The sequence below is a fragment of the Schistocerca nitens genome, chromosome 8 (genome assembly GCF_023898315.1).
Source record: "Schistocerca nitens isolate TAMUIC-IGC-003100 chromosome 8, iqSchNite1.1, whole genome shotgun sequence".
Lineage (NCBI taxonomy): Eukaryota > Metazoa > Arthropoda > Insecta > Orthoptera > Acrididae > Schistocerca > Schistocerca nitens.
In genome coordinates, this window is record NC_064621.1 from 448,955,582 (window position 1) to 448,977,884 (window position 22,303).

The 22,303-nt window shown below is 41.6% G+C and overlaps 1 protein-coding gene across 1 annotated transcript in view; it reads right to left on the minus strand.

Moving 5' to 3' along the window:
• Window positions 1–22,303, minus strand: part of LOC126198688 (myrosinase 1-like) — a 59,236-nt gene that overhangs the window by 10,107 nt on the left and 26,826 nt on the right. The window contains exons 6-9 of the mRNA XM_049935184.1: window positions 17,845–17,939; window positions 13,875–14,019; window positions 12,154–12,302; window positions 4,563–4,697 (exon numbers count right to left, since the gene is read on the minus strand). Of these exons, the coding sequence (XP_049791141.1) occupies window positions 4,563–4,697; window positions 12,154–12,302; window positions 13,875–14,019; window positions 17,845–17,939 (524 nt within the window). The remainder of the gene's footprint in view (window positions 1–4,562; window positions 4,698–12,153; window positions 12,303–13,874; window positions 14,020–17,844; window positions 17,940–22,303) is intronic.

Consider the following 22,303-nt stretch of genomic DNA (forward strand, 5'->3'; position numbering starts at 1 on the left):
GCATGCACAATGTCGGCACTAGTACAGTGTATATCCACCTTTCGCAGCAATGCAGGCTGCTATTCTCCCATGGAGACGATCGTAGAGATGCTGGATGTAGTCCTGTGGAACGGCTTGCCATGCCATTTCCACCTGGCGCCTCAGTTGGACCAGCGTTCGTGCTGGACGTGCAGACCGCGTGAGACGACGCTTCATCCAGTCCCAAACATGCTCAATGGGGGACAGATCCGGAGATCTTGCTGGCCAGGGTAGTTGACTTACACCTTCTAGAGCACATTGGGTGGCACGGGATACATGCGGACGTGCATTGTCCTGTTGGAACAGCAAGTTCCCTTGCCGGTCTAGGAATGGTAGAACGATGGGTTCGATGACGGTTTGGATGTACCGTGCACTATTCAGTGTCCCCTCGACGATCACCAGTGGTGTACGGCCAGTGTGGGAGATCGCTCCCCACACCATGATGCCGGGTGTTGGCCCTGTGTGCCTCGGTCGTATGCAGTCCTGATTGTGGCGCTCACCTGCACGGCGCCAAACACGCATACGACCATCATTGGCACCAAGGCAGAAGCGACTCTCATCGCTGAAGACGACACGTCTCCATTCGTCCCTCCATTCACGCCTGTCGCGACACCACTGGAGGCGGGCTGCACGATGTTGGGGCGTGAGCGGAAGACGGCCTAACGGTGTGCGGGACCGTAGCCCAGCTTCATGGAGACGGTTGCGAATGTTCCTCGCCGATACCCCAGGAGCAACAGTGTCCCTAATTTGCTGGGAAGTGGCGGTGCGGTCCCCTACGGCACTGCGTAGGATCCTACGGTCTTGGCGTGCATCCGTGCGTCGCTGCGGTCCGGTCCCAGGTCGACGGGCACGTGCACCTTCCGCCGACCACTGGCGACAACATCGATGTACTGTGGAGACCTCACGCCCCACGTGTTGAGCAATTCGGCGGTACGCCCACCCGGCCTCCCGCATGCCCACTATACGCCCTCGCTCAAAGTCCGTCAACTGCACATACGGTTCACGTCCACGCTGTCGCGGCATGCTACCAGCGTTAAAGACTGCGATGGAGCTCCGTATGCCACGGCAAACTGGCTGACACTGACGGCGGCGGTGCACAAATGCTGCGCAGCTAGCGCCATTCGACGGCCAACACCGCGGTTCCTGGTGTGTCCGCTGTGCCGCGCGTGTGATCATTGCTTGTACAGCCCTCTCGCAGTGTCCGGAGCAAGTATGGTGGGTCTGACACACCGGTGTCAATGTGTTCTTTTTTCCAGTTCCAGGAGTGTATTTAAGGAGATAAGTGACTGCAGTTGACTCCGTATTGGCAAGTTCTTCCGGTCTGGTCCTGAGACAGTGATGTCATAACAATTAATAGTCGGTGGTACTACAACGTGAAGGTCGAGTTTGTCGTATACACCCACTGCCAAGGTTACTCCAGATTCTCGTCCAGAGTATTCGTGGTAGGCAGATTACTCTTTGTGACGAGTCACCTCTGAGAATACATGCGCGTTACGTCTACCACATAACCCTGTTAGCTGACACATCTGCATACACATCTACAACTGCACCTACATCAGTACTCCGCAAGCCACCTGACGGTGTGTGGCGGAGTGTACCTGTGGTACCACTAACTGATCCCCCCTTCCCTGTCCCACTCGCTAAAGGCACGTGCGTCGTGTGATTCTCGGTGAGGTTCTGTATTAGTTCTAATTACTTGAATCTTCTCGTCGTGGTAATTTCGCAAGAAGTATGTGGGAGAAAGTAAAATGTGTCCGACTCTTCCCGGAAAGTATTCTCTCTAAATTTCAATAGCAAACTTCTCCGCGATGCACAACACCTCTCTTGAAACGTGTGACACTTGCAATAAAACTGGTTACGCCAAGAGAAATGTACGAACCGATCTTGGATCATATCAAATGATAGAGCTTCAAGGCCTAAAACCCAGAAATCCATTTCTTTATAGCTATACGAAAAAGTATAATCTTCAACGTGTGTAACATAAAAACTTAATGTAATTACAATATTGATTATGGACTTCTTAAAAAGACAAGCGGTAATAAACAATTATTTGTACTTTGTTTTTGAAATGTATGTTTTAAAGGTGATTTTGCAGGAATAGGTAAATGGTAGTACTTTCTTTGCTTCACGTTGTTAGAGGTAAATCATTGCCCTTCGACAGTTCGAAGGACGAGATTGAAGTGCGAGGATGAAGTACAGTTTCATGTTTATTGTGTTAGCATGTTGGTTGATGTTAATATGTACTGTGAAGTGAAATGACTGAAAATACGTCTATTCGACAACAGAAAGTCCACCAGTGTTCATATTATTCAACAAAATGAAGCCGAGCATCTTCTAGACAAGGATAAAAAATTGCGTTTCAAAATGGGCTACGAGCCTACAACTTACAACAAAGAAGAAGAATAAAGGATGAGTATTATGAAAACTGTTCATTCAGATTCTACCGTTGCTACCTCTCCCCGCAGGGTGTCACTAACTCACCGTGCCAAGTGCTGTGGAACTGTGACCAGCTGCCCCAATTATTAACTTAAAACAAACTTAATAAATCGACTTTTGGCTACAAGAGGGTGGTGACGGTCAGAATAAGGTGAAATCGTTCGGGATTTTCTGAAAGTGAAATGTGAATATTGTTTTGTGCTATTTTTCTTATTGCAGGTTAAAAGTATACATACATACTCCGAAAATTTTATGTGAATGAGTGGCGAAATATGAATCATAGTTACGAAACAGCAACAATAGCAGAAAAAGGATTTCGCAGTCAAGAAGAAGGGAGGGGTGAAAAATAAAGAGTGAGGTGAACAATTAACAACGTCGGCTTCAACAACAAAGTTAAGTATTGGAAGTATTTTATTTACTTTTTTCTTTTACTGATGGTGTGTTTTGTTGAATAATCATTAACAATGACACTCATTGAACACGAATCTGAAATAGTGGTGAGTAATACAGACATGGGAAAATTAAAATAAGGAAAGCTTTATTGATGAAGCAGTAGGACAGAAAAATGACGCCGATAAACTCTGTAAATTAGTAAAAGGAGACGCTAATAATGACATAAGTACCATGTTGGCATTGTTACTAAGAACGAGTAATGAGTAGTTTGCAAAAATTAATGAGCAACTTGGAGATCAGAAACAAGAAAGTGAGGACCTGTTCACAGAATTCGGTCATTCAGTAGGAGCGTTATTTGATTGTATCGGTAAAAATACAGCTCAACTAAACGACCCCAGATTTACGAGATATACGCAGTAATCCCCTAGTGAATCAGCCTATCTCTTAGTGAAAACAGTATCAAAATACTTACAGTGTTCCAGAGATCAGACCGCACATACAAACAAGAAAATACGGCGGTGAACTCCAGTCTTTAATATGGTAGATATACATGTTGCGTTAACGAGGGTTATTTATTTCAGGGAAAGAAGGCAGTGCCAGTGGACGCAATCTATTTCCCATCTTTGTCTGATCTGCTATATGCTGACAAAGGAAACATACAGAAGTCAGATACATCTGAACTTCAAGGGCCATGTTTTGTAGTTGAAGGTACACATAAACTCAATGTTATCTCTCTCCATCTATCGTACATGTACATGGAACACGAGTATCATCCTTCCCTAACTATACCACTCCAGAATGCAGCTTGGGAAGACCAAATGGGAGCTCATCTTTGAATAATTAATTATACCTTATAATAATGACAGATTTACGAGGAATACTGAAATACTGGTAGATACTAAGTATTCTATACTAGTTTCTTCTCGGTAAGATCCGCATAATACCAGCTACAAATCATACATGACGTTCGAAAGAATTATACTAAATTCCGCAGCAGCAGCAATCTGTGCTGATTATCAAACTGCAAATCCTGGAGAACGTACGCAGTGCCTTTCTTTTATAATTATATTGCTTTAGGAAGAAGCGACGTAAGGCTCAGTTAACATGACAAAATGTGCCACCATAGCACAATGATCCGTCATTTACTGTAGACTACCGAGACAAAAAGCAAAGTCAGCACAACACATCAGGTTCAACAAACAGTGTTTACAACGCAGAATAACGGCAGCATATAGTCAGGAGGAACTCGTATTCTTCGCAAAGTGCGTACTCATCTAAAAGTGATAAATATGACAATCACATCCAAGCGGCACCCATGTGATTTTCTGTTTTTGATAGTGAAGTACGTCAATGAGTGAGTGCTCTTTCTCATGCTATATTCGTGAAACAAAACAAGAAATAGTGACGATTAATAATGTGAATTTACCTCTAACCCAAAGTTGCAAACAAAATGTTTGCAAAGTGAAGTTAACCTTTCAGCCATGATCCCTCCGACAACCAAACAAAAGGTGTAAGAGGAAAGATTTAAATACAATCCTTCCCACCCTCCAAATAAAAACAACTACATGTGATGCAGAATACGTTAAATCCCATAGAATGTACGCAATATAGTGCTTTTAACTTATTATTATGCGACGGTAGAATCAGTTTACGTGACAGATGAGTAGTAATTATTTACTAAGAATTCCATCTTACAACTAAGACGTTGTACTTACGCCATAATAGCTGATGCGCCCTTGATCATCCAGTTCTCCCGAATCAATGTAGCCATTCTCCGTGATAAAAATTGGATAGTTCGGGTACCTCGTCGACACCCAGTTTATAACATTTCGGAAACCCCACGGCACAACCTAGAGGAAGAGACATTCAACGAAAAATATTACATAAAACAAAATCTGCTATTATTTTTGTCATACTATGGTGTCCTGCACACAAAGCATTGCAAATCAAAATTAGGTGAAACCGATCGCACGGAAATGAGAAGGAGTGGATTATGCCCTTAATTGTTTTTTTTTTTAATCTGAATATCGGTATCCTGTTTCAGAAAGAGACAATAAATATTCTTATGTGTAATTATTTGGAACAGACAACAATTAAAGTATTGCATAGCTTAATACATTGCCTTGCCAGATCTCGACAGACGAGTTCACCTGCTTAATGTCTCATACACGATGTATCGGACATAAGTGCAGATTTTTTATGTGTGGTACCTAAAAGTGTACGCACATTGGTATGTTGGTGGTTGTTTCTTTGTGTCGAACAGTCTTCCCACAAACACGTCACGAAATTTACATTCTGATATCTTGCTGAATGGTGGTAACTGCACCACTAAGTGAGCTACGCCCGTCAGTATAAACTGCCCTCTTTGCGTCCACACTGCAACACCTGACTGCTGCCCAGGGAAAAATAGCATTACTGGCTTGCTCTTGCCACAAGTACTTGGAGGAACTAACTAATCTAAAAACAAACTAATCGTAATTGGTACTCGTATAATTATTAGTCTGCAAATGAAGTAAATACTGATGTAATGTTGTTCATTACGTCGTCTTCGGTAACAAATAGAGACATCTGCATTTATACCCTTACACCCTGTATCGAGTGTAAGCTGAATAAGCTCCTCGACACGTTTGTGTAACGTATCTGCGGCAAAACTGAGGGTTCTCCACGAATGTTGTTGCTGGAGAGGTCCGTAGTCGCACATGTTTATTCTCTATATGTGTGTGAGGAAATTCTTCCGCATTAATCATTTTACTAAATGTTTTGCTTATTGAAACTAACTGGAACTGTCAGTGATGAATGCAGCTAATGATAAAATAAACATCATATTTTAAAAGACAGAGATTGGTTGTTATGTGGTATGAAGAAACACAAGAAACTCTGAGAAACATTGTACATGGAACACAGGTGCAAAAATTTTTGTCTTTTCTTCGGAAAGTATGATGCGTTAAACATATAAGAAAAGTTAAAAGCAAACGATCAAGCCAGAAGGAAATTTGAAAATAATCTCTGTAATGGATATGCGAGGTAAGCGGTATAAATGTACAAGGGCATCTATTTCGAGGCAAAATCCTGAAAGAAAACTGGAATGTTTCAGAAATCACCAGGACCGAAAAGCGTTCCACGATGATTGGAAATATGGACTACGAGCTGATTCTGTGACTGGACCAGTATCTCTCATCGTTCAGAAATAAGGAGCCTTGCATTACGATGCATGTTTTCACAGAGTGTCGTCTTTTGGAATTATGTCCTGCGGCACGATATGAAAAAGGTTTATATTTTACAAGAACAAGCAGTAAGAATACAGTGTGAAGTACATAATCGCGTAATATAGTGTAAAGTAGATGACTGAACCGTGTGAAATGATCATTTTGAGGAGCTCAGAGCTATTACACTCAGTTCTAAGAACATTTACTCCTTAATGGTCTTTGTTGCTGATATTAAAATTGTGTTTCAACTGCACTGTGATTTTCACAATCGGAATACAAGACGTAAAAAAGTTGGATAGATTTTCCGTCCTTCGCTATTGTTCACAGTGGAGTTACATAATCCAGTGCAGTGGAGGATTTCAATCAGCTTTCTTCAAAAAAAATTACGAAACGAGGAGACCCTACCTATTCAAGACAAATATGAATTATCTGATTATCTAGATTCAAGAACTGAACACTCCTGTACGGTGCATGGCAAGTTGCCGTTTCCATTGTATACTAGCACGACAAGTTGTAATTAATTCTAAGCGTGTCTCTCTTGTTACAAATGTAAACAGCTAATATCTTTACCAAATACAGATCTTGACTCATGGCGAACTGAAACTAAGGAAGAGTGTTGGTGGTAGTTGGTTGCATAAACCACCTTTTAGTGTTGTGTTATGTCATTCCTTGTACTCCTGGCTGAGTAGACTATATAATGCGGTGTATCTCAATGACAAAAGATACCTGAGGGACTGGTTACAATAATTATTATAAGGAATGTATCTACGTGTTTTAGCGAGTCTTGAGAATTTATATATGCTGCACGTATACGATTTTAGTGAATCTTGAGGATCTATATAGAATGAAAAACAAAATTAAATGACCGCTCCTTCGAAACCCGATAACTATCTCCCAGTCTGACGCATAAGTTCGAAATTTGTATCAAAGATATCTATAACATTACCCTGTAACGGTGTAAACGCGTGGCGTCCTGCAACACTTCATACTGCAAGTTGTCGACGCATGCAAGAAAAGACTACAGTTCTGAAATCCATGTGAGCTATAAAGTAAGTTAATGACGCCACATTGGCGCCAAATGTCACCACAATTCTGCCTAACGCCACCGACGACGTGTCCCAACACGAGAAGGTCGTCACACCCCGTGTTCCACACAATGTACCACTTCTATTGACCATTCTGCTATGGAGATCAGAATCGCGACACCCACGATTGAAATCACGCAGCTTTCTCATGGGTGGCGAGGAAAACATTTCAGACACACCGCCGCTACGAAGTGACACGAAGAGGCCAAGGGGGTGGCATAAAGGGCGTCCGTGGAACCATCCTTACCCTTAGAACGTTGATACCCATACATTTAGCGGTCGAAAACTACAGTTTGCAGGGCGATGAGCAGAAAGACGACGTTCTTGGCAATGTACGTTATTTTCTGCATGTATTCCAATCTCTGTCTACTTCTACAGTTTTCACCCTCTATAACTGCCTATAGTACCACGGGAGTTATTCTGCGGGTTCTTAACACATGTCCTATCATCCTGTCTCTGTCAGTATTTTCAATATGTTCCTTGTATCGCCGATTCTGCAAAGAACCTCCTCCTCATTCCTTGCCTTATCAGACCACCTAATCATTAATTTTCTTCTATAGCACACATCTCATATCCTTCTGTTCTCTACTTTCCGGTTTTCCCTTAGTACAAGTCCCACTGTCATAAAATGCTGTGCTAAAAATGTATCTTCCTCAGAAATTTCTTCCTCGTATTAAGACCTGTGTTTGATATTAGCACGTTTCTCGTGGACAGAGATGCCCTTTTAGCCAGTGATAGGGCCTAGGTAGTAAAATTCCTTAACTTCGTCTACATTGAGGAGCCAAAAAATGTAGTACACCAGAGTTGAAATCTGCAGCAATTTGCGGAAGAGTTGCCCTTCTGTCACGAAGGGCGTTTGTCTTCAGTTCAGTAGCAGGAGCCAGTAGACTGTAAGCTCAATAGCATGCTGTGTCGTAGCGTGATGATAATAACGAAAATAGTAACACAGTTTGGTAATTACGGTATGAAGCGAGCGAGTTGCTGGACCTGTTGGTAATGTATTGCCCTAAAGAAATGCAATGGACATGAAAGTAGTAACATGATAATTGGTACTCCTCCACTGAAGTAGCTGCAGGTAAGTACAGCAGCGCTCAAACGTATTTTGTATAAGGCACTAGTTACAGTTAGATAAAGATAAGTGTATAATCGAAAAACACGCCAGTGGATAGTTGAAAAGTGCGAAATTATAATCAATTTAGTACAATACTAAATTTAGTTTAAACAAAGTTATGTTACATCAAAACATAAATAACCACTCTTGTTGCTCGTAAGTAATTTGTAGTTCAAAGTATGTAAAAATAAAATAAAACTATTTTCTAATCTGAAGAACAAATCAGTATTTCATCGGATGCCAATGTTATTTGATCACAGCTGCACATCTGATTGGTACTGAACTCACAAGCTTTTTCAAAACGACAAGTGGGGGATTTGACCAATTGTCAATAAAGACGCAGCAGTTGACCCTTCTGTGACGAACACGTCGATCCCATGCATTCCAGAGCTGTTCATTTGGATTTGGCAACTCCAAAAACTTGATATTTTTATCTGGTTAGAATTTCTTATGTGGCCAGAGGTGTGTTATGAACCATTATCCAGTTACGCGACATATTCTTCCACCCATGTGGAATAATATTCTTTCCTAAAATGATACTGTACTGGAAACGATCCATTTTGCCTTCTATTTGGACTAGAGAACCAACTTCACGTCTCGGAACAAATCCCCACGCCATGAAGCTGCCACCACCACGGTTAATGGTCGGTTCCTGGTACTTTATTTGGTTTTTTAATCCTCATATATACTGCACACCATCAGAAGAAAATACATGAAATTTACTTTCACCATTCCATGAAACCTGTCCAGTCTGCAGCACTCCAAGTTAGATGTTCATTTGCAAATTCTACTCTGGTCTTCCTACTTTTTATAAATTTGTGAGTGATTTACGCGATGGTCGTCTACCATTCCAATCACCTGCTATTAGGCGACATTTTCGATAGACATACAGGTTGATTTCATGACACTGTTCCAGATCATACCTAACATGTGGAACCAATTTTCCTGGATCATCAGCCCACTGCTTACATATCATTCTGTCTTTTTTCCTTGTTCTTTTCGAGGACGGCTTGACTTTTGCTTATTGGCTACTGTTCCTTCCAGTTTGCCGTCGACTTCATACACTTGTTGTGATATGGTATAGTCTCTACCAGCGCTACACTACTCCTTTCCATTCTTCATCGCAAGCGGAAAATGTTGTCTTACAGCAACCGAGTATTCTTTGTGGATTGGCATGCTTCTAGTTATCTCCACAAATAAACAGACGCTGACTGAATGCCTCAGTAACAATAGTTAATATACACCGCACAATCAAAGCAAATTTCAAAGCACTTTTAAGCTAAAAGAATACATGCTTACATTGCTATTATGACCTTGCTTGTTTACTAGATATGTAATCTCTGTGTGTGAATCTCTTGATGAAGCGACACATTTACATGCGTTACTGCATGTAAACAGTACTGACCACATAAAACTGCAACTACAAAATATTTTTAGCACTATTGTACAGCGGAAACTGGGTTCGATGGAGTGGATGATAAAATGAGAAATAGTAATCTTAGACGATGTGATTTGTATGGCTGCGGGGGGAGTAGGTAATATGAAAGACACAGGGACAGGCCAAGAGGAAGAGTGGTAGAGTCGGATTTATTTTATTTTCTTTTTTTTAATTTTGGGGATAGGGATATAGCTATACAACTGAATAAAAGGGGATAAATAGAGGGAAAAAATGTTCAAATGTGTGTGAATTCTTAAGGGCCCAAACTGCTGAGGGCATAGTTCCCTAGACATGTACACTACTTAAACTGACTTACTCTAAGAACAACACACACAGTCATGCCCGAGGGAGGACTCGAACCTCCGGCGGGAGGAGCTGCGCCATCCGTGACAAGGCGCCTCAAACCGCGCGGCCACTCCGCTCGGAACAATATAGAGAATGAGGTAGAAAAGACAGAGTGGAGTAATGCATGGAATGGATAACACTTTTAAGCAAAATGCGTCTTTAAAAGTTGAGTAGAAAAAAATGATTGTAGTCTCATTTCTGTGTTAGTATTACATAATTGTATGAGTCTGTATACAATATTCTGTAATTGCTGTATAACAATTAAGAAGCCAGATCCACATTATTTACTCTAGAAAATAGAGAAAAATTACAGCTAGATGCGGAATGGTGCTGTCGACGTCAAGTACTCATAAGACTCCACGCATTGTATTAAGTGAGCAGCATAGCTGCATAGTAATTAATTAAAATACTTGTCGCACTTGTTTTTACCGTATTGTCAAAGTGCCTTCCTTCGGCGTCCATTCCTACCGAAATTATGCACGGCACGAAGTTTAGTTAGAGACATTTCTGTACTGTCAGCATGCATTGAAGAGCGCTTTTTGCAGGAAACATGATGAGCTTTGGGGTGATGTGGGGTCATGTTCGCTGATGCTTCCCAACAATGCTAGACGTCCTTTAGTATTCACTGACCCCTTGATGCAGAGAGTTGCAGATCTATCAGGTCTTCTAACAACGATTGCAGCTTACTACCTACGCCAGTAAATTGATAGCCTTTTTTTCAACAAGTAAACCGTAACAATGAGTGCCTCTGGAGGGGAAGAGGCCCAGAGGAAGACCAAGAGATAGATGGGTGAAGGGAGTGAAGGAATGTGTGACGAGAAGAGGAGAGAACTGGACGAAGGTGGAAGAGGGGGAATGGTGGAAAGACAGAACACGATGGAGAGGCTTGTGTTCCCGACAGACCCAGCCAGTGGCTGGAAACTGTCCAAGATGATGATGATGATTTATAAAGAAGAAACATTTAAAAATTGAATACTATATTTTTATCATGTAGACGTAAAATAATAATTTCTCGGGGTAGGTTTCGATTGCTAAGGAATAATTTATAACAAAATGATCTAAAGAGATGACAAGATACGCTCTTTTGTTAATTTTTTAGTCGTCTTCACTTCTTCTCTTGTCTTGATTGTGTATAGACGGACATCTTACGAGTGCTGGCAAATGTAAGCATATTTGTATGAGTTAAGCATATAATATATTCATTTAAAATTATTGTGCACTTCTAATTTGTAAGAGGTGATCCCGATTTCATGTCCGCCTTCCTTGAATTAACCTGCATTCAAGTAATTTACAGTTCAACAATCGCAGCGGCCGATGCAGCCAACGACGCCATTACGTGGCGATATTAACTAATGAAAAAATTAGCGGAAGCGAAACACTCGCCCGCAATTAACATAATATTAATTTTTCTCCACAGCCGCACGAAGTTGCAGAAATACGTAGCTTTAAGATTCTTATTTTCAGTACCATAGCCGACAGCCAGAGCCAGGACTCCGACTACGTGGCAATGATTAACGGAGGTAAGAAAAATACTCTCGCGCGTGTGTGGGCCGCAATTGTAATTAATAACTAAAGATCTTTTGCTTTAAAGTGAACTGACTAGCCGAGGAAATTAATATGAAAAGATTATTACATTGTTCAACTTATATGCTCATGTTTTAAGATTCAGCGAGTCTAACATTCATTAACGTGACAAATAATTTGAAATTCATATTGTTAAAAAGGAGAACTTCAGGAAAGCATTTAATCGTAAAAATCAAAATTAAATGAAATATCATTTTAATTAAGGCCCACCACGTAAGTCGGCAACAATCAAAATAATAATAATAATAATATATTAAATTACGACGGCCGACGGACACGAGATCTGCCACTTCTCAGGTGAATAGCCAGCGTTAAATGACGCCTACCATCATTGGGAAGCTTTGCGAAAATTTTGTCTCTAATAACTGCTACTCCCCATCACGTGATCTGAGCTCGTGAGAAATAACATTCTATTTTGCAGTGTAAGGTAAGAGCAGAAAGATTATGACGCATTCGTTGCAGGGATTTTCGGATTAGCGACAATGGTTGCATGCATAGCTAATGTGGCAACCACGGAAACATCCACAGCTGACTCACCCGTAGCCACGTGGCTCCGCTGGCGGGCCACGAGAGGTTGTACGACCTGTAGGTTCCCGTGTCACGACCCCACGATGGCGAGAAACCAAATTCTGCAGACCTCACCACCATAGTTGTGTATGAGTTCAAAGCAAGGAAGTCCGCAGATCCTGCGAAAGATACGCCAGTGGTTAGTACAGTAGCCACGAAAGCAGAAACTGCAGTATACAGAAAGAACTACAATGTGTAGAAACGTTGGAGGAAGCATTGGCAAAAGCATTCGCTAATTTGGAAGAACCCCTGAGTATCGTAGTCACGAGCGATATATACTGAATGCCTCACTGTTGAATCGTTGCCAACACAAACGACAAGAAACGAAGGCACCGTGAACTGAAGAAAATAATAAATTGAAGCATAATGTTACTCGTTCGAGTTAAAGCGATGTAATTAAAAGAGGAGTAATTACACCTACTTCACTCGTCAGCGACATCCTCACCGTGGACAATGTCGCGTGTGGTATACCTATCCGGCAGCATTCCTTGTTTTCCGTAGCCAAGACAAATGGGTTGCAATATCTCTGATAAATATTGGAAGAATTCGCCATAGAAGTTATTTCCCTGACAGGTGTAAGTTATGGAAATGTGAGTACTGGAATATATGAAGTCATCTGTTTCCCCTGGACGACCTCTCTTAATACATGACTTTAAGATTTCCATAAACTCTCCTATGTTTTGCGTGGTGACCGATCAATCGTCAGATGAAACTAACTTTACAGAGTTGTGACGAAATCGTGGCCGATCCGTTTTTTCGCAAATTTCTATACAACTTCCATCTGTCTGTTATGTACCAGGTAAAATACAATGCTTTATTAGTAGCTCTAAAGTGGCCTTACCCCGAGAGTTCACACGAAGGATAAAGTATTTCTTCGATTCTCCCTACAGGCCCGAAAGACCCAAATGTCCTTTGGCGTATGAACGACTCGTGTGATACAACTCGTCAATATCTACGGCTTTGTTGTGACCACCGATGGGGACATTTTCGTTTGTGATGATGACATAACAAACTTCGCGACAGAATCTGTAATAGTTACACATGGCCATGATAGACTGTTCACTTTCAGAAGCAATGGTATCTAATCCATAGATCCTCACCCAGTAGCAAAGATAACACTCTTTTCAATGCTCAGATTTTACATGTAAAACCAGGTATTCTTCCTCATTGATGTCCTTTTCTTACATTTTGTGCAGTGCACTCGAATTATAACTTGACATCACAGGTTTTCTTGTAAAATTTAGCGCTTGTATGACAGTGACACTGGACGCATTTGTTATTTTCTTTTTTTTTTCTTGTTCCACATTTGGCAACAAGATGTACCCCCAACAAAACACTAAGCACTTTTCCACATTACATATTCGAGGAATTAATTTCTGTCACGAAACTGTACTTTCCCTTGGTATCATAACAGAGTCACTACTATTTATTGCATTGTATGATATTCCTTTGGAAATGCAGAAAACAAATTCGCTGCCTCGACTGTGAGGGACGCGATACACATCGCTCGTGTTGTACACGTAACTTTGATGCCTATGACTTCCAACTTTGCCAGCATTCAACCAAGGCAGCATTCAGTAATGTAGAATTGAAAATAATGCACAGCGCAAGGAGTGGCTGCAGGAATGAGTAGCAGAACTGAAGGCAGGAAGTATGGCTGCACCTGCTGCCCCTTTAGCAGGTGTACTGACCGTTGATCATCCTTTTCTCCTCGTCTGTGAAGCTGGGCAGCCGAGACCTGGGTCGACCCTCGGCTCTGCTGTTGTTGTCCACACGTTCTCGCACCACGGCCGGGTAGTCGCCGTCCACGAAGATAGGGTTCGCGAACAGACCCAACTGTAAAAGATGCACCGTATGATACCCACTTCACACAGGGCTAATGAAACCTGTCTGTGCGTTCAAGTTACGTTCTCTTTCTGGCCCATTCCATTAAGGTCGCTGTTTTCATGATGTTAGGAAATTATTTTATTTGAGATTGTAGACTGGACAGTCTTCCACAGTCGTCAGTTGACCTCAGGGAGTTAAGTTACGTGCCACAGTTGTTTGCGAAACGTGTATAATTATTCTCTGGGTTATCATATCGTAACTGCTCGTGCATCGTATTTTATGAGGCGTAGATTGAGGACCAGCCCAGCATTTGCCTGAACGAGCGTGGTAAACCGAATAAGAACCAGGATCAGGTAGGCAGGTGCATCAGAACAATGGTGATTAATATGAATATGCAGTTACTGTCTGGATCTGACTAACCTCCTTGTCTCGCAATATAGCGATCTGTATAGTAGACTACATAAGCTCGTCTCTACTTCTTAACGTAGAACACAGAGCAAAATCGAGGAACAAGGTAAGAATTAATGAGAAACTCTATCTCACATTCATAGCTACATTCTGTAACTGTCGTTTGCTATAAACAACAATTTTAGTCTGTCTTCACATTATCCGTCAAGTGTTACTGAACTTATCTTATAACGGAATACTGTGCGAAGCCTGGTACTTTAGCGGAACATCTTTTTCATTTTGATGGTTAATAAAATGTAAAAAAATGAGGAACACTTGTTTTATTAATTGAAAGCTACAATTTCAGATCATAACTAATAACATAGATACCATAATAAAATTTAAAACCAATTAAAGACAACGTTGAGAAAACGCAATGTTACTAAAGCTACTTCACACAGAACACTGGTATTATGTGGAACACAGTGAAACCCTAAATTTATGCCAATATACAGAATGTCCCAGAATGTTGTGACAAACCTGGAGGAGTTGTAGAGGGAGTCTTGAAAACACATAGAGGATTGGAACCTGTGCCGAGCAACGTCAACCAACGAAGCTACAGAACGTCGAAGTGATAGGGGCCAGCGCCTGCCACTATTCCACCCCTTCAGCAGTAAACGTGACTTTGTACACTGACGGACTCTAGGCGGAATGTCTCGCAATGTTATCTGTTAGTCAGTCATCACAACCTATTGCCGCGATGGCAAGTGGAGAAGATAGATTTAGTTGCTGCGAGGAAGGACCCTGTCTGTTACGAATGGGATGCTCTTTTGGCTCTGTTTATGATGGCTTTGGACACGAGTATCCACCTACAGTGTTTTTCTCCTAGAGCCCTATAAAATCTACGATGTTTTTGCTGTACAGAAGTAAAATACACTTATTTTCGTCTTCTTCTGGTTCCTATCCATTCCGGATGTTGGCAACTATCTTGCCGTTCCTGCCACTTGCAGCTCAAATTAGCTCTGTAGATGTTTAGAGGTCCACGTTGTGATGTTCTTAAACCAGGGGTTCTTCTCCGGTTAACGCTTCTCTTCCCTGGTATTTTTCCTTGCAGGACGGTCTGGAGGAGATGGTAACTGTTGTTGTTCCACATGACGTGTCTCAGGTACTGAATCTTTCTTGCTTTTACTTTGGCCAGTACTTCTTTCTCTTTCTTCAATCTACGTAGAACCTCGACATCTTTATTCTACGTAGAACGTCGACATTTTTGATATGAACTGTCCACGGAATTCTTAACATTTTCCTATATAGCCACATCTCAAAAGCCTCCATTTGCTTACCAAACGATTCTGTAAAAGTTTCAACACCACAGAAGTGGGTGGTAAATACGTAGCAGCGTTGATCTTCGTCGTCATTGCTAAGCAATGATTATTGAAAAGGTTACTCATCTTATTGAAGACAGCCGTGGCTTTGCACTGCGGATGCTAAACCCGCGTTCTAAACCGTCACCCACCAAGGCAACAGAGCACTTCATTCGTAAGAGACTTGGCCTTTTTACGGAGCACCTACCTCCATCATCTCCACTGAAGATCGCGCCAATCAGTCACGATCGCTGAGTAACAAACAATTTTGCGAGACCTTCCACCTACGGTCACGCTTTCTGTCGAAGGGGTGCCCTAATGGCAGGCACCGGCACCTATTATTTCGACGCTCTGTAGAGCGATTAGATGACGTGTCCAGACAATGGTTTCTATCCTATGTTTGGTCCTCGAGTTACTCTGTACAATTCCTTCGAACTTTGTCGCAACATTTCCAGGGCATTCTGTATAAGGTGAAACGTTGTTAGCAAAATTATCAAAAAATTCTAGACTGATTTACTTCAGTTTCTTACATAACTAATAAATATTCGGACAGACATACGATATACATTTTCTAAACCTTGATGTCTATGTTTTCAGTTAGAAGCGAGCGAGAGAAAGAAAATGCTGTGATCTGCTATGAAAATCTCTGATTTCATTACTAGCACAACCTCTGTGACTCTTAACCGTTTTGTAGCTTTTTATGCCAAATTCAGTGACTTAGTTGTTAATTACGTCATTGTGATAACGAATGGGACAGTAAAGTTACATACATAATAATGCAAAAACCGTGTTTAAGAAATTATGCTTATGGAACTAATGAGGTGCAGTATTGTTTTCATGGTTAGAAATGCATCTGTAACGTCTCAAACAGTGTAATGGCTGCTCATTTCATTGATCATCGCCTCTTATTATACTAAATTTAACTTCGTAGTGTAAGTCTGAGATGTATGTTGCTGGATGAAACTTCCCATTCTACTACGAAAGCAGGTTCACGTAATTTTCTGTGAAAATTTTCATGAAATACTAATAAGTGCTATATATTTTGTTATCTTCATCGCACATTCGTGAGATGATGACTAGTTTCGATTGCTCGAGCAATCATTTTCAAATAATTAAAATTTCTTTGCTGTGTAAATGTCATATGCAGCATAAACATGTAGCGGGTGAGTTTTATTAACACAGTACATGTTGGTATTACATGCGACGACTTGCTTATTGTAACGACATTTTTATGTATTGAATATGATTGCTAGAACAGTAGAAACGAGTCATCATTTTATAAATGAGCAATCAACTCGAATAAATTTTACATTGAAGTTGCAAAACCTTGACTGTGTCAAGTGTTATAACACTAATAACTGCATTTTATGTGTGTCCCCAAGTTGGTATTTTTCATTGATTCCCCAACACCCGATAGTTACTGAAGTAATATTATGATCTTGCCCGTTGTTCGTCTTTCGTAACAGTCAGCGTCAGGTATAGCCATAGATCTCTGTATTACACAAACGACAGTGTCTCAGTATTCTGGCTGGAACACAAACCCTACCTAGCGCCTACACCTTCAGCTAAACATCTGTCATCCTTAAATTTCTAAAGTCCCTGCTAATTACTGCTTCAAATATGTACCCTTAACATAATGATCAGTTAATAGGTATCCATTTGCGATGTTCAATAGGAGTAAGCAATATATTCTACATTGTATTCCAGTCGAAAACCCTGATTCTAAAGTGTTCTTTCATTGATGTGTCAGGGCTATGATAAGGACTAGTAGGGATTAATTGGTATTTTTTTGATCGCTATGGGATCTTCTTCAACAAATGATTCACCGAAAGGAACAAACGGACTGAAAACCTCCAGCCAACATGAATCCTACACAGTTATATATCATTTTCGATTTACAGTGGCTCTTGACACATGCCTTATGCGGAAACATTTGTAAGGACACACTTAGAGCAAGTCACTTATTCTATTATAGATGTTAGGGTACTAAAAGAGACCTAAGTATATCAATAAAGTACGGACTATAATCTATATAAACTTCAGTCGAGGTCAAGCAGAGCACAATAGGAAGGAGAAGTTCCCCTACCTCAAACTGCAAAATACGCTCCTGGGCAGCCAGGTTTTCCTCCTCATCGTTGTAAGGTTCGTACCAGTTGGTGCTCACCGTGATGCCGATTCTGCCTGCAAAAGATACGGTAAAAAAATCACAGTAGATAACATCGTCAACAAATGATGTAGCATCAGAGACCGTCCTACGCTTTTACTGATGTAAAAGAGACACCTTAGTTCTCCATTACATGATGAATTCTTTTGCAAGTCTTCTTTCCTATGTAGCAGGCCCCGTTCGTCTACCTACCACTTTCAAAGCCCATATGAATCGTTAATAAATACAATATAAGCTTTTCTGTGCCATGTCTAACAGCACGGCTGTTTTCCTCGGCCAGAGACCTTTCTGTTCTTACAAGGGAACCTCCCCATCAAACCCCCCTCAGATTTAGTTATAAGTTGGCACAGTGGATAGGCCTTGAAAAACTGAACACAGATCAACTGAGAAAACAGGAAGAAGTTGTCTGGAACTGTGAAAAAATAAGCAAAATATACAAACTGAGTAGTTCGTGGCAAGATAGGCAACATCAAGGACAATCGGACCGCAGGAGCGCCGTGGTCTTGTGGTAACGTGAGCAGCTGCGGAACGAAAGGTCCTTGGTTCAAATCTTCCATCGAGTGAAAACTTTAATTTTTTATTTCCAGTTTATGTGACAAAACTCTTATGTTTTCATCACTTTTTAGGGAGTGATTATCACATCCACAAGAAAACCTAAATCGGGCAAGGTAGAAGAATCTTTTTACCCATTCGCCAAGTGCACAAGTTAGGTGGGTCGACAACATATTCCTGTCATGTGACGCACATGCCGTCACCAGTGTCGCATAGAATATATCAGATGTGTTTTCCTGTGGAGGAATCGGTTAACCTATGACCTTGCGATCAAATGTTTTCGGTTCCGATTGGAGAGGCACGTCCTTTCGCCTACTAATCGCACGGTTTTGCGATGCGGTCGCAAAACCCAGACACTAAACTTATTACAGTGAACAGAGACATCAATGAACGAACGGACAGATAATAACTATGCAAAAATAAAGAAAGTAAAATTTTCACTCTTGGGAAGACTTGAACCAAGGACCTCTCCTTCTGCAGCTGCTCACGCTACCACGGGACCACGGCGCTACTGAGCTCACGTTTTCCTTGATGTTGCCTATGTGGTCCATGGACTACTCAGTTTGTATATTTTGCCTATTTTTTCACAGTTCCACACAACTTCTTCCTGTTTTCTCAATTGATCTGTGTTCAGTTTATCAAGACCTATCCACTGTGCCAAGTTATAACTAAATCTGAGGGGGTTGCGATGGGGAGGTTCCCTTGTTAGTGTGTGCGGCAGTGGCGCCGCCAGATGGCGACTGTGCAGACACCTGAGTCTCTATTTCTACGGATGGATTTTGTTAGTATCACTCGTCAATTCACTTACACTGTTCAGCCAGAACATAATGAACGTCTGCCGTATAACCGGCACAGTTGACAGCGGCGACGCGTTGGGACGTAGAAGTAATGAGGCCAAGAGGCCTTGGTCGGTCGCCTAAGGGAGTTGGCACCACATCTGGACATACAAGTCACCTGGTTCTCGCAAATTCCGAGGAGGGGCCGACGAACTCTGATATCATGTTCAATCACATCCCAGATGTGTTCGTTGGGGTTCAGATCTGGCGAGCCGAGAGGCCAGCACAGCCACTGTATTCCTCGAACCACTCCATCAAACTCCTGATCTTGTGACACGGTGCATTATCTTGTTGAAAAATGTCACGACCGTCGGGAAACATGATCGTCCACAAGGGGTGTAAGTAGTCTGCAACCAGTGCATGATATTCCTTGACGTCATGGTGCCTTGCACGAGCTCCGCTGGACCAATGGATGCCCACATGAATGTTTCAGAGAGTATCATGGAGTCACCGCCAACTTGTCTCTGTCCCACAGTACAGATGTCAACACGTGGTTCCCCTGGAAGGCCACGAATTTGCGCCCTCCCATCGGCATGATGAAGAAGGAATCGAGATTCACCAGACCATTCAACGCTCTGCCACTGGGCCAACGTCCAGTGACGAGGATTACGTGCCCATTTTAGTCGCAGTTGCCGATGCCGTTGTATCAACATTGGCAGCTGCTTGGGTCATCGGCTGCAGTGGCACGTCGTTAGGAGTGTTAGGTGCACAGTGTCTTCAGACACATTTATACACTGCCCAGCAGTACGCGCCTGTCCTGTTTTATCAGAGTGCCCAACCTACGACATCCGACATCTGTAATGAGGGATGGGCACCCAATCCCATGACCTCTGAACGTGCTTTCAATTGGCTTCGCCACTTGTTGAAAACACTCACTACAGCATCCCCTGAACGCCCGAAAAGTTGTGCAATTTCCGAAATGATCGTACCGAGCCACCGGGTCACCACAATCTGTCCTCGTTCAGACTCAGATAGATCGCGAGCCTTCTCCATTCTGCTCTCAGACAGCACGCTCACATACAACATGCATCGAGGGGGTGTTTGACTAGCAGTCATTTCTCGCCACTTGAGGCTGGTAGCGCCTGGATGGGTTTATATCGATAGTGGGTCGGTGGTCATAACTTTCAGGCTGATTAATGTATTTGTTCCTCGGATTTCTTGACACATGAAACAGCTTTTTAAAGGAAAACGTTAAGTCCTGTTGTAGAATATTCATGTATAGAACATTTTTGGCAATATACTGACAACGTATCAAGGATCGGAATAAGAAATCAACGAATTGGGGAGAGACCTTAAAAATGTACAGGAATATAGTACTTACAGTGGACTATGAGCAACCATTAGTTGTAAATTGTCTTGGGCTGAGGCTCGAAAACATGAACAACAAGCATAAGATAAGAATATTTTGGAAACATAAGTTTACAGGCCCAGTAAATGATAAGACCTCTTGCCACCCTCATAAACATACATCAGCTTTCTTCAAAAATGCTGTGCATAGGGCTAACTGCATTACGCTAATTCTTAACAACAAGGATAAATGGACGAAAATACTTAGGCATGTAGCGGCAGAAAATGGTTTTGACGCGGGTTTAATAGGATAAATGCAGTGGTATGGCATATAAACCAACAAGGCGAGAAAAACCCTCAGAAATACAGGTTCGTGTCATATTCTGGAATTATTTCATATAAAATGGAGAGGTGAAAATTGCATTCAGGACGGACAACAAATTGGAATAGAGGCTAAAGCATAAGACTGTGATAGTGGAGAACTGGATGGAGAAAGCGGTACATCAGGAAAGAATGTGTCAGGATGAAAAGTCATTCACTGTTGGTAGGTCCATCTGATTCCACACGTGTTTTAGTGTAGCACAGAGCAGTTTTCTCATCTCTAATATGTTGTTAAAGGAAAGTTTTAAGATTTTATGAAGATGCTCCACGAAAGCGAAACGCGTTGTTGATATAAGAGCAAGTTGCAACCAAGAATATTTTTAATTCAAATAAAGACTAAGGATTATGAAATGTGGTACGAGGGACAAATTGGAAGAAAATTTTAAGTAATGTTTAAAGAACTCAATAATTAAGCGAATGGCTTAGGACGGTGAAGATGCACCTCAGGAGTGAGCTGCATTTGTAGTGTGACGTCACAGACGGCGTGAGCGTATTGCACTTTGAGGGTAAAGGGTGGTTGCCATCAAATTTGGAGGAAGTGAGGATTTGTTGTGTTTTGAGAGAGGAACGCGTGTTCATTGAGAAGACAGAAATGTCCATGGGTCATTTCTGGGCCCACTTTAGCGATGTCCTCCCTAGGTAACAGCCAACAACTTATTCGAATTACCGGCGTTAGGTTTAATGTTTTCGGTTGGTCATTCTGTGTGGATGCTCACGATGCAACATAGGTGTAGCTTTGATTCGTAGAATTTACTACGACTTGACATATGATGTTCATAGATTTTATAACAGACAGTGGTATCGTTAGGGACTGTGAGACAAGCGCTGCAAAATTGTGCTAACTTTTGTAGGTGAGAGAGACTGCTTTCAGTTTACACCTGAACCTTGAGGGTATAATACGTCAACAGGAGCTGTCCTATGAAGAGTTTCATATTTGACAATGAATGTTGGCTGCTGGATTTATACTTACGATGTTGCTAATGGCTCAGAAGTTTTGACGTATTTTACATCACAGGACGACAGAAGTATTTTTAGATGGGTGTCAGTACGTATAGAATTACGGTTTGTTGAGTTCTTTCCTTGTTTTATAGCACTTGATAATGGGATTATGTAGTCCCGAAATATGTAGCGGTAAAAATATCACACGTTTGACAAATTGTGCGTAACACTGTCAATACGGTGTTGTTTTTACCTTTCGTTTTATTTGATGAATCAATAATGATTGCACTTAATATACACATATTTGCTTCTTGTATTGGAGAAGTAGATTATCTCACATCATTTTCGGGTAGAATGCGACAGTACTTTAGACGAGGGCACTTGAA